This window comes from Dysidea avara, chromosome 9, assembly GCF_963678975.1.
Source record: "Dysidea avara chromosome 9, odDysAvar1.4, whole genome shotgun sequence".
Lineage (NCBI taxonomy): Eukaryota > Metazoa > Porifera > Demospongiae > Dictyoceratida > Dysideidae > Dysidea > Dysidea avara.
This window is the reverse complement of record NC_089280.1, coordinates 14,665,300-14,677,464: the sequence shown is the minus strand read 5'-3', so window position 1 is coordinate 14,677,464 and position 12,165 is coordinate 14,665,300. Positions and strand designations below refer to the sequence as shown.

At 36.4% G+C, this 12,165-nt stretch overlaps 1 protein-coding gene across 4 annotated transcripts in view; it reads left to right on the top strand.

Moving 5' to 3' along the window:
* The window catches only part of LOC136266006 (coiled-coil and C2 domain-containing protein 2A-like), a 73,927-nt gene that overhangs the window by 44,762 nt on the left and 17,000 nt on the right, over nucleotides 1–12,165 (top strand). For all 4 annotated transcript variants that reach the window (XR_010705860.1, XM_066060957.1, XM_066060958.1 and 1 more), the window contains exons 22-32: nucleotides 1,228–1,381; nucleotides 5,152–5,269; nucleotides 7,035–7,111; nucleotides 7,374–7,432; nucleotides 7,523–7,648; nucleotides 8,547–8,612; nucleotides 8,793–8,894; nucleotides 9,158–9,249; nucleotides 9,611–9,698; nucleotides 10,619–10,701; nucleotides 10,817–10,871. Coding sequence is in view for 3 of the 4 variants with exons in the window: in XM_066060957.1 (XP_065917029.1) it covers nucleotides 1,228–1,381; nucleotides 5,152–5,269; nucleotides 7,035–7,111; nucleotides 7,374–7,432; nucleotides 7,523–7,648; nucleotides 8,547–8,612; nucleotides 8,793–8,894; nucleotides 9,158–9,249; nucleotides 9,611–9,698; nucleotides 10,619–10,701; nucleotides 10,817–10,871 (1,020 nt within the window). In the remaining variant the exon portion in view is untranslated. The remainder of the gene's footprint in view (nucleotides 1–1,227; nucleotides 1,382–5,151; nucleotides 5,270–7,034; nucleotides 7,112–7,373; nucleotides 7,433–7,522; nucleotides 7,649–8,546; nucleotides 8,613–8,792; nucleotides 8,895–9,157; nucleotides 9,250–9,610; nucleotides 9,699–10,618; nucleotides 10,702–10,816; nucleotides 10,872–12,165) is intronic.

Below are 12,165 nucleotides of genomic sequence, written 5' to 3'. Positions count from 1 at the left end.
GTATGAGCCAAATTTCAAAATTGTGTGTAATTGCATCTATGAGTTATTAAATGTTTTTGAGGATCCAGCTCAACGCGTGTATACATGTACCAAGAGTTAATAATAGTAGGGAGGGAGAGTATCCAACGCTCAATAGGTATGTGTAAAATGAGCGCGTAGAACGAATGGCTTCTTGGTCAGACATGTTAACAAAATCAAAGAGTAAAAGAGCCTTTACGAGGCCGCCACAAGTAATTGATACACAGAATTGATATCAAGTCTTGACGTCTGCACGTGTCTCACTGGGTAACAGTGAGTATCTGTTTGTTGTTGAGCGTGTAGCTATCCACCGGAGAACTGCAACTCTGGAAGAACCGCTTCAAAATTCGGTCAGTTCTTCGACAGCACAGTGACTCGTTTCAATTGAAGACGCACTCGATTCTTGGACAGGTATTTCTTCCTCCACATCACGGCAAGCATTTATTGAGATGCTTCTACTGACGATGTTGGTTGAAAGCAAGGCTCCCAGCAATCTTCATGGACACGCTGATACCTCTTCTCTTCGCTCTTCTCGAGACGGCCTTTCTTTTCTCGTCTGCACTACTCAAGAGGCTATTGGATACGCATATCGGAGTAGACATGTGATACAAGTACAGTGTATGCCTTGCATAGTACCAATAACGTAAATATCGGATCCATGCAGTCAGCTAAATATTTGCACACTTTAACACATTGAGAAAATACGAAAAGTACGGTGATATCTGGGTTGCTCTACGCGCTCATTTAACACAGGCCTATTGAATGTTGGATACTCTCCCTCCCTACTATTATTTACTCTTGCATGTACTATAAACATATATATATATATTTTAAATGAAGTACAGGTGTAGGGATCTAAGTAATATAAAATAGTGAAACAAGATTATCCATGCAAGATATAGTTCTGTGACAAAATCCCCTTGGCATAAAACAAAGTAATTGTGCAACTTGTGCCCAATGCAGGGGATTTTCCCACGGAGCTATGTTGCAATACCATCATTCTAGTTTTTATCACTTAGATCTCTACTACATTTTTTGTATATTTTTTAAAAGAACTAGTAGCAATCAGTTTTATTAATAAACCAAGTACCTAATTTGCGTATATTGTTATTCATTAAAGTACTGTATGTAGTGTTATAAAGTACTGATCAAGATGCATACGAAATTGCTATAGATTTTCACTACAAGTTTCTTGTTTCATGTACGTAGGTGTTGGAAAGTGGGGTCATCAAATCTACAACCATTTCAGAAGTTTTCCTTCCTGTACCTGGACCAAGTTGTACGATATCAAATGAAAAGACAGAACAATTTGAATTTACTTCAATCATTTCAGTTCCACCAGTGTACAACAGTATAGGAAGTGGTTAGTGTGAAGAGCATGTAACATGTTTTAGTAGTAAGTAAATCTCATCCCATTCCCACCTACAAGTTGTCACATAGACTTGGCTATTTTGTATGTCTGGGTTATGTTTATAGATTCATTGAAAGGTTTCTGTTTTTAAAACTGTGTTTGGTATTATGCTACTAGTTACCAAGACTTAAGATGAATTGGGTAAAATGGGTGCAAGTGATGTTTGCTTGTCATAAAAAGGCGGTTTTCACCATCCAGCATTGTTTTGTAGGCTTTTGTATAGCTCAGCTGTTTTGGTTTAAAAGTGCAGTATATTACCATACAGTAACATACATTTTGTAAGATATCAAGCCATCGTGCGGCCCAAGAAGCCAGCACGCCACACTGGGTACAGTATATCGACAGGAAGAAAGAAACATCATTTCATACCATTGTATCTCAGTGATCCCTTATTCGATTGGAACCAAATTTGCTACAGAGTTGCCCGCCAGCCAGGGGAGTCTACATTCCAAATTTGAAGGAAATTGCTCCAGCCATTTCCGAGTTACAAGCAGCCAAAGTTTCAGTTTTTTCTTGGCTTTTTTTCTTCTTTTCCATTGTTTTTGCACACTTGAAAAAATTGCTATAAAACGCAAATGCGTACTCCAATTGTCTTGAAATTTGGCACACAGAAAGGGAGTCCAAAGGTGAGTCTTAGTATTAAATTTGGTGCAAATCCGATGAATGGTTGAGGATTTATGACCGATTATTCGCGTAAAACAAGATCGATTTGTTGTCACGCCTACAGAGTAAACCACTTCATGGAATGAGTTGAAAATTGCTATGTAGATGGAGTAACCATCGTAGGAGTGCGTTTTGGTGGTTTGAAAGGAATCGAGATAAAGACCATGGAGATATGATACAAAACCCAACCTGTGTCACAATTACGCGATCAATTTTTATGAATAAAAAAGTATTAGTTTTTATGCCTATTGAGGCAAACCGCTTAGAGCAATGAGCTGATAATTGGTGTATAGCTGGAATAATCTTCATAGAAAGTCCTTGCAGTAGTATAGAAGAATCGGAGTACAAACCACTGCGTTATGATTCGAAAGCCAACTCTGTGTAGCAAATGCGAGATCGATATACTCTAATAGAACAGTCACCCTAATAGAGCATTCAGCTGATTTATTTACTCCATTATAGAATTCTATTACATTGTAAGTTATTCTGTAGGGAGTTCAGTTGTAAACAGTTAATCTTATGGACAGTTCAGCAAGAAGCAAGTCACCCTATAGAAAGTTCGGCTACACTCTCTAGAGAATTTAACTACAAGCAAGTCACTGTGGAGAGAGTTCAGCTACAAAGAAACTACCCTGTAGAGAATTCATCTATACAAACAAGTTACCCTATAGGGATCAGCTGCAAACAAGTAACCCTGTAGAGAGTTCAGCTACAGACAAGTCACTTATAGTTTATACAATATTCAGCTACAAATAAGTCACTCTGAAGACAAATCAGCTACAAACAAGTCACTCTGTAGAGAAGTTTGCTACAAACAAGTCACCGTGTAGAGAGTTCAGCAACCAAAAAGCTATCCTGTAAAGAGTTCAGCTATACAAACAAGGTACTCTGTAGAGAGATCAGTTAGAAACAAGAGAGAGCTCAGCTAGAAGAAGTCACCCTGTAGAGATCTCAGCTGCAAAGAAACCCTGTAGAAAGATCAACTACAAACAAATCACCCTGCAGAGCATTCAGCTATAAACAAATCACCCTGTAGAAAGTTCAGGTAGCTGAACTCTGTATAGGATGGTTTCTTTGTAGCTGAACTCTCTACAGAGTGATTTTTTTGTAGCTGAATTCTATATAGGGTGATTTGTTTGTACAAACAAGTTACCCTACAGTGAGATCAGTTTGAAACAAGAGATTTCAGCTACAAACAAATCACCCTGTAGAGTGTTCAGCTATACAAGTCAACAAACAAAACACCTTGTAGAGACTTCAGCTACAAACAAATCAACCTGGTTTCAGTTACAAACAAATCACCGACCGTAGAGAGATCAGCTACAAACAAATCACCCTGTAAAGAGTTCAGCTACAAAAAAAAATCACCCTGTAGAGAGATCAACTACTGTACAAACAAACCACTGTGTAGAGAATTCAGCTACAAAAAAAAAAATCACCCTGTAGAGAGTTCAGCTACAAACAAATTACCCTGTAGAGAAATCAGCTACAAACAAATCACCTAGTAGAGAGTTCACTTACAAACAAATCTACCTGTAGAGACATCAGTTACAAACAAATCACCCCCTGTAGAGAGGTCAGATCACCCTGTAGAGAGTTCAGCTACAAACAAATCACCCTGTAGAAAGTTCAGGTATAAAAAAAATCCTGTAGATAGTTTTGATACAAACAAATCACCCTGTAGAGAGTTCGGCAAGATTAAAGTCACCCTGCAGAGAGATCAGGCCACCCTATAAAGAGATCAGCTAAGAAGAAGTCACCTTGTAGAGAGTTCAGCTACAAAGAACCCAGAGAGTTCAGCTAGAAACAATTCATCCTGTAGAGAATTCAGCTACAAGCAAATCACCGTGTAGAGAGTTCAGCTACAAGCAAATCACCTTGCAGAGAGTTCAACTACAAACAAATCACACTGTAGAGAGATCAGCAGAAACAAATCATGCTGTAGAGAGTTCAGCTACAAACAAATCACCCTGTAAAGAGATCAGCTAGAAATAATTCACCCTCTAGAGAGAATCCTGTGTAGAGTTCGGCTACAAGCAAATCACCCTGTAGAGAGTTCAGCTACATTTCAAGTCCCTTAGTAGAGAGATCAGCTGCGAAAAAGTTATCCAGTAGGGAATAATAGACATGTAATAAATATATGATATAATTTGTATAATTACTGATAAAAATCAAAAACAGTTGAGGTATTAAAAAATCTGCTTTGTCTTTTTATTGTGGTAAAGAAAAAAGATAGGTTAAAAAAGCCTCAAAGCCGGCCTATGGCCAGCTTTGTGGTATACAGTACAAGTACAAAAAGAAGTGATATCTAATCAAAAACAGCCAAGCTGTAAATAAGGTGCGGCCCCTAAAAGGCCATGGTGAAAAAAGATGTGAAATCCATGGTGGTGGCCAAGAAATGTCTGTGATGGTAGGTTAATGGTAAAAATTTTAATAACAACAATTCAGGTGAATTTGGTGCCGAAACACAAATTCACATGAATTGTCGTTATTAAAATTTTTACCATTAACCTACCACTTGGATTTCACATCTTTTTTCACCATGGCCTTTTAGGAGCCGCACCTTCTTTTACAGTTTGGCTGTTTTTGATTAGATTTTATGTCCATCATGGAATTATCATAATGCAGGTATGCTGTTGTCAGAAGTGCTTTATGGCAATGTCTTGTTAGTGTAGGGTACATATATGACTATTTACCAAATAATTTTACTGTAACCGTAGTACTTGTATCCAAATTTATACATACGTATATGCACAAAGTCTTGAGTTACCCATCAATTAAAATCATGAGAAAATTCTGTATGAAATCCATTGGCAATATGAGAAGGTGAAATTGTAATGTGTTTATGGGTTGTATGGATGGTACAGTGATGAACATTACTAGTTAATTATAAGGGTTTAGGCATTTCCTCTGTGTAATATGTGTATGGGAAAAACTATATACAGGATTTGTAATATCTAAAGATTTAAATTTTATATTTTTAATTCATTTGGCATTAACTTATAGTTTTTCCTACATTTGTTATATGTACATACTGTATATGTACTTCTACTTTTTAGGTGGTGAATCTGGCTGTCTCACTTCTGGAACTATAACTTGTAAAATATTCTGGATTAATTACGGTAGTGGAAACTATTCCAATTCCATTGGTAGTATTGCTCTACCACTAATAAATAGGTATGTACTGTTGTTACACTACACAGCTTAATGTGTTAAATCAAACGGTATGGTAGTACCATTTAAGTAGGGATTGCAGTAAAACTTTCACATGCCGCCCAAAATTCCCCCTTCAAAAATCACCCTAGAGAACTTTTATGCAATGAAAATCACCTTTATGGAATAGCACTATTCCATATAATACATACTACAGCATTAAATATAACGAAACACTTACAGGTGGCCAGATATAGAATTTTTAAAAAGCAACAAAACTCGAATTTTAGTCTCACTGACTGCCTCACTTCCTCACTGCCTGACCACAGTTGCAAGGCTAGAGGCCAAACAAAGCAGTGCACAGCCACCATTTACGCCACAATAACAAATTCACCAGTGGGGTGTGCCTTTTGGGGTTCCGATGAGTATAGGCTCTCTGCGCCCTTTGTCTTTTCTTGTATCTTCATTCAGGCTGCTTGTCTTCTTCATTCAACGAAACCATATCGAGGTGTTAATTTTCCGTATCAACGCTTTCTTTCAGCAGCATATTTAGATGCTACAGAATTATTTCAGAGCTGGGTTTCAGAAGCGCTTCAGTCCCAGCACTACTGTAAGAGTTACACTTGCTAGATATCTGCAACTACCCAGTTCGCGATAGGTTTGCGACCACGCCCCCAAATAAAGATAATCGCGAAAGAGTACTATGACCCGACCTCTTAACAATCTAGCTAACAAGATCACCTCACTCCTTACTGGTCTAACTAGCTGCACACCCTTGGCTGACTCTAGATATACTCTAATGCAACAGTCACTCTAATACAACAGTCATGAAGATATACACTAATACAACAGTCACTCTAATACTGTACAATGGTCATGTATGATGAAACAGTTACAAGTTACAAGACATAGTTATTATTATAAGAAAAAGAAGCAAGCACAATATAAAATTAGTATAGTGTTGTTCTAAAGGGGACAGGTACCCCTCAGCAACAGCAAGGTCGACGGCTCTAGGCACACAGGGATGCTTAGAATGCGATCCCTGATACTCCTTACTGAAGAGTGCAGCAAGGAGATCCTCAAACTACAGCGAAGCCTGCCCATAACCACAATATGGGGAACTCCACTTCTCACTGAGCAAATGGGCAAAATGTTTATAAGTGATGATATCTGCCTTTCCCATACCTATAGATGTGGAAAATACAAGTGGAATAATACAAGTTATATTGTACAGGTGTAGCTAGCTGTGCCACAACAAAAAAACTAAACAAACTAGTATTTTTAAAATTGTTAATTTAAAATATATTTTTAAATGAAGTAGGCAGTGAAGCAAGAGATGTTACAGCACAGCTCAATTGGAAGTCCCTACTTTGGCATTGAACGAATACACCCCTGTAACTAATGTGCCAAAGTAGGGACTTTCCCACTGAGATATACTATAACGCCATCATTTAACTCTTGTTTCACTACTTTTTATTGCATATTCATTTTAAATTAACAATTTTTAAAATACTGGTGACTTTACAGTCAGTTACTGAACCATATATATTCAGGAAATAAAAACTAGCTAATAAGCGTTCATTATTCACTTTATAGGCTTTCCATGCTGTGAGAGTCAATGGTACTACTTACTATTCTTTACAAAATCACTTTTGATTGGGGCATTTATCTATGGCAAACACAAAGATTGCTGCAATAGTCAGAAATTTTTTCTATACGAACTTGACAATTTAAGCACCACAAAGTTATTTATTGTGGAGTTATATAATTGTTTACTTGCTTACTTTAGTATAGCTGCTCCTGAAGCTCAGCCAATATTAGGAGAACCAGGCAATGCAGATACTGATTACCTAAAAGTCTGGCTACGTACGTTATTAAACATGTTATATAAGTTTAAAAAAATAGTGTAAAGTCTGGTTGTTAAGTGCACGTACATGTATATATTAAGCACATGGTATTAGTCACATATATGTACAAATAACTAATTGCTTAAATCAGTTTTATTAGTGATTAATGTAAATACCAATCTCTTAAATTGTTCAGAAATTCTTACATTTATTGGTAATTTGTGAAGCATTACTCACGTGTAGTTAAATAACATACCTACAGTGTGTACACTATTGTATAGGTGAGTCTAAACTTGATCCAAATGATCCAAGAAATGCAGCCCTGCTAGAAGTTGCAAAGGTATGTAGTAAGATATTGTGATCATAATATGTGGCTTTGAATTATATGCATATATTTAGTGGCCATTATACTATCTTACCTGTGTTTTAGGGTGTTGCAGAAGTAGATGAAGAGTTTTTTAGATTAAATGAGCTACATAGTTTATTATGTTTTGTATCTGATGGCCAATTCAATGGTGCTAAACGGTACCGAACAATCACTAAGAGACAGCAGGAGGTACGTAATTGTTGTTGTCATATTTTGAACTTGAAAGCTCAGTATGGGAAAACCACTTAGCATTTTTGCAAGAAGTACAGTGTATGAAGTATGTTCACATACAGATATACATATATAAAGGAAAGAGACTATTTATTTGGAAATACAGAAGTGATTAGCCAACTATGTTTTTATAGACAAAGAGATCTACATGTACATGTACTGTGAATAATAACTAACTTTCCTATGTACAGTTGTATAGCACTGTGCTACATTGCATAGCACTGTACTACATTGCATACCTACATACAGTATACATCAGTTATCCATATACAGTACCAGTTGTTCAAGCTCATAACTTTTTGCCTGATATGCATGCCTGACAGTCGATGGCCCAAGAGCTAAAGGCATACCTATCAAGCTTTAACCTGAGTGCCCTGTGTTACAGCTAACATGTAACACATACAGTACATAACAGACAGAATCGTCAGCTTATGCTAAGAGTTTCGGAACTTACTGCATGATCTAGAGCATCTACATGTGTTATGATACTCAGTAAAGTAGTCATTTGTATTATATGTTGTGCCAGTTTTCAGAACACAAGTATGACAACAAGCATCATACTTTTGGTTGTGATATGGAGAGAAAACACTGTGGCATGCTGGTAAAATAAATAGTATTGAGACACACAATAGCTGCTACTATCATTCAGTACAATGATATGAATAAAATTTAATGCATGGTTTGTTATTTTAGTGTGATATATTGCACACAAATAACTTCAATTGTCTGAACATCATGTGGTCCCAAAGGTTTGGATAACTGTGGTTCCACTGTACGTGGTGTTTAAATGTTGTCTTATAATTTTTTCTAGCTCGTATATATATATAAAATAAACATGATATTATTCTTCTGACAGCATCATTATTTCAAAAACAAATCTGTTCCACTATATGATGAAGGCGTTACAAGAGAAATGTGGAAAGTGAGAATTACTGTCATTGTGCTATTGTGGTACCTACGTACTTTAACATGTTCTGGTAGACTGTGCATTACCTGTAGACACAGGCCAACTGCTATACTTCTTTGTGCACTGTATAAGCTGTTGCACCTGATCTATTAATTTAATATTTATGGTTGTCGACTGACTGTGCTCATTGTGTAGGCTGTTAATGATGAACAACCAATACCACAAGATGACTTTCCAAGCAGTGATGAAGGATTTAGAGAAGCTAGGAAGCAAAGAAGAATAAAAACTTTTGCAGAGGTGATTTTTTAAGCTGATTACCGTGAAACTTTTATTACCAGAACACCTGTGTACCAATTTAGCTTGTCCTATATACTTTTACATGTAATACAGTCTAACAGAGACCATACGCTCTAAATGAACGTACAACACTGCTTATAAAATGCTCTAATAAAACAGTCACTTTATTGTTTAGTGTTTAGATTTACAAAGGTCCTACTGTGCTGTTTTAATCATATGGCTATACATTTGTACTGTATATATCTTCTGCATTTATTTTGTAGTTGGAGAAAAGGGTGTCATCTCAAATACGCCGATTAGCTCAGCAGCCTAATCTCTCAGATGTTGTACATTTTGATTTAATTCCTAATATAAGGTACGTACATGTATTATCATATACATAATTATGCAAATCATTTGCTATCAAACACTTCTGTGATTTGCCTACAACTGCAATAGGATTTGGGGGGGGGGACTGCAAGATACTATGTAATTGTTTTGGTTACAGCTTATACCTGTATATAAAATAGGACTTCACAAAAGACAATGACAAAACCACGAAGTCCATTTGTTGAATGTACCATTGTAGGGTTTAGTACAATAAAATTATTCATATAAAACTGGACCAAAGTCCACTCTGTAGCATACAATACACATAGTATAGTGTGAATAATGTATGCTAAGTATATGAGACTTAATTACCAGCAATGAAATAATTTTTACTGATCATTCTTTAGCTGGATACAGCACAGTATAACTCAATTTTTGTCACCGAGGAGGCCACTAAAACCCATCCATCAACCGAAGAGAAACATTATATCACAGGTAATGATTCATCATGTGTGTATACATTATATGCAAATCTTTTTTTTAACAATTCTGTTATGAGTAAATAGTAATGAATAATTTGTCAATTAACTACTAGTATACACAATATTTCACCACTGAAAGTATAGCAGTATTAATAATCTATAATCTATTGCAGTGACAACAGCTACCCAGTTTTTGTATGTTATACACTGTCAATTAATAATGTGTATACAGGGTAGTACTCTCAGTGTTTTATTGTGTATGTTAACTGCAAATATATGCCTGTATGTAAGTTTGATGGTTATATGTAATGCAATTATTTCGAGGTACTGTATATTAATCATGCATTTACTTACCGGGTTGAAACCATCTGAGTTAACTGGGTCACAGGTCTTCTGGGTCTGACCCACTTTACAGAATATCCCGGATTGGGCCACATGTGAAATAAATAATTACTGTACAGTAGTTTGACTATGTGAAAGTATATTGGTGCATCATGGTCTAGTCCTGCAGTAGCCAAGCTTGTTTGTAAGCCACATCCACTTATCGCATACACGAGGCCATGTCCATTTATCATAGGTGTGTTGCATTCTGTAGGTACAGTATGCACAAAGCCATGTCCATTGCTGTCGGCATGCTTACATGTGCCCACCTATCAAGTGTTAATGTACATGTACATTATGAGATAGTCTAGTATTCCAGCAGGCCAGCTTCTTTTGTCAGTTGTTTGGAATGTGTGATGCTGTCTATAGGCATATAACTAATTTATCAGTAGGTGTAGTGAAGTTTGTAGGTATACACAAATGGAAACATGTTTTGCTGCTTGTATGTAGACTTACGGTACTGCTTTACTTAATACACTAGTGGAGTGCCAGCACTTGGTTTCAACCCTGGCCTGTGAACTAGATGTTTAACAGTACGTGTTATTAAAATAGAATGATCATGTAGAAGGAGCTACTTTATATATTCGTGTGGTTAGAGCACACAATTTACCAACTCGTCGTTCAGATTTTGTAAGGTATGTAAACATTGTGTGTGGTATAGTGCAGGTTTGTGTACTACAGTGTAGATAAATCAGTAAATATAATTACCTACTGTACGTACTTTGTGGTTATTGCATATGTACAATGTAGACACAGCCATCCACTATCTACTTCTAGTAGTCAATTATTGGATGATAATGTAGAGGTTGGTTACATGTAAAATGCAAGTTGTATCAACCTGTATCTGTTCTCTACTACAGTGCATACAGTAAGTCACAATACTCAGAGGCATTAGAAACTTACAAATTATTCTGATAAAACAATCATGCTATTAAATAAAGGCCTGTCATAATCCTAATAGAGAACCATACGGGCTGTATGTATATATTATACAAGCCATGCGATGTTTGCAGAGAATTAGTTGATGTGAGGGGGCTGACCAGAGTATAGAATCTCTGGCAGAAGGGGGTTTGGGGGGGGGGGGGGGGGTGCAGCCCCCCAGAAGCTGTAGCCTGGAAAATCTGACCCCAGAAACATTTTTGTGAAGGCCTTGACTGCTCTATTAGGGTATTTGAGCATCCTATTAGAGTATATTAATCTTTATCACAGTTTTCAACCCCTAGGATAATTTTGGCAAGTTATCATTCTGAGGCTTAGTCCCCTCAGCAGACTGAGGAGTGGCTTCAACCCTCCACCACCTATGATTTGCATGCTTAATTGCATGTATAATTAATAAGTACAGTAATGTTTTAAAATGAAACTGGTGTGCTGGAAATTGCAGTACTTTACTCTGTCCTTTTTTGAGTAGACCAATTACTTCAAAACTTGCTCTCATGCCCCTTAGATCCTTATTTCAGTGGTTTCATTAATATTAACTACTTGTACTTGTTTGCAAACTTCTCTGGTTTATTATTATCAACTGTGCTAATACCACATCAAAAGGAAATAGTAGTGTTCATAATGTACAACTAAATACACAGAGTTGGGGGTAACTAGTTACTGTTGTAACTAAGTTACGTAACTAGTTACTTTTTAAATAACTGGTAATATAACTAGTTACATGCTTTGTAACTAGTAACTTGTAATTGTCTGAAAAGTAACTTAGTTGCAAATAGTAACTAGTTACTGTAATTACATTGTAAATATAGGTAATTATGCTTTAAAGCAAGAACCCTTCTATTTTTGTGCCATATATGCTACAGCCACATTAAGTAGACAGATTCTGTGTACTGCTCTCTATGATTCAGCTTGAGTAACAGACGTTGCAATAATTAAAACTCACCTGAAATAGCCACAGAATTGTTATTTTAAGTGCACATATGTATTGCATCCTTTAATGATGCATATCTGAGCAAAATTCATGCTACAAAAAACAAGGCATAATTTATACTACGAAAGTAACTAGTAACTAGAGTACTTAGTTACCTTATAAGAAGTAACTGTAACTAAGTTACATAGGATGAAAGTAACTAGTTACTTTTCTGAAGTAACTACCCCAA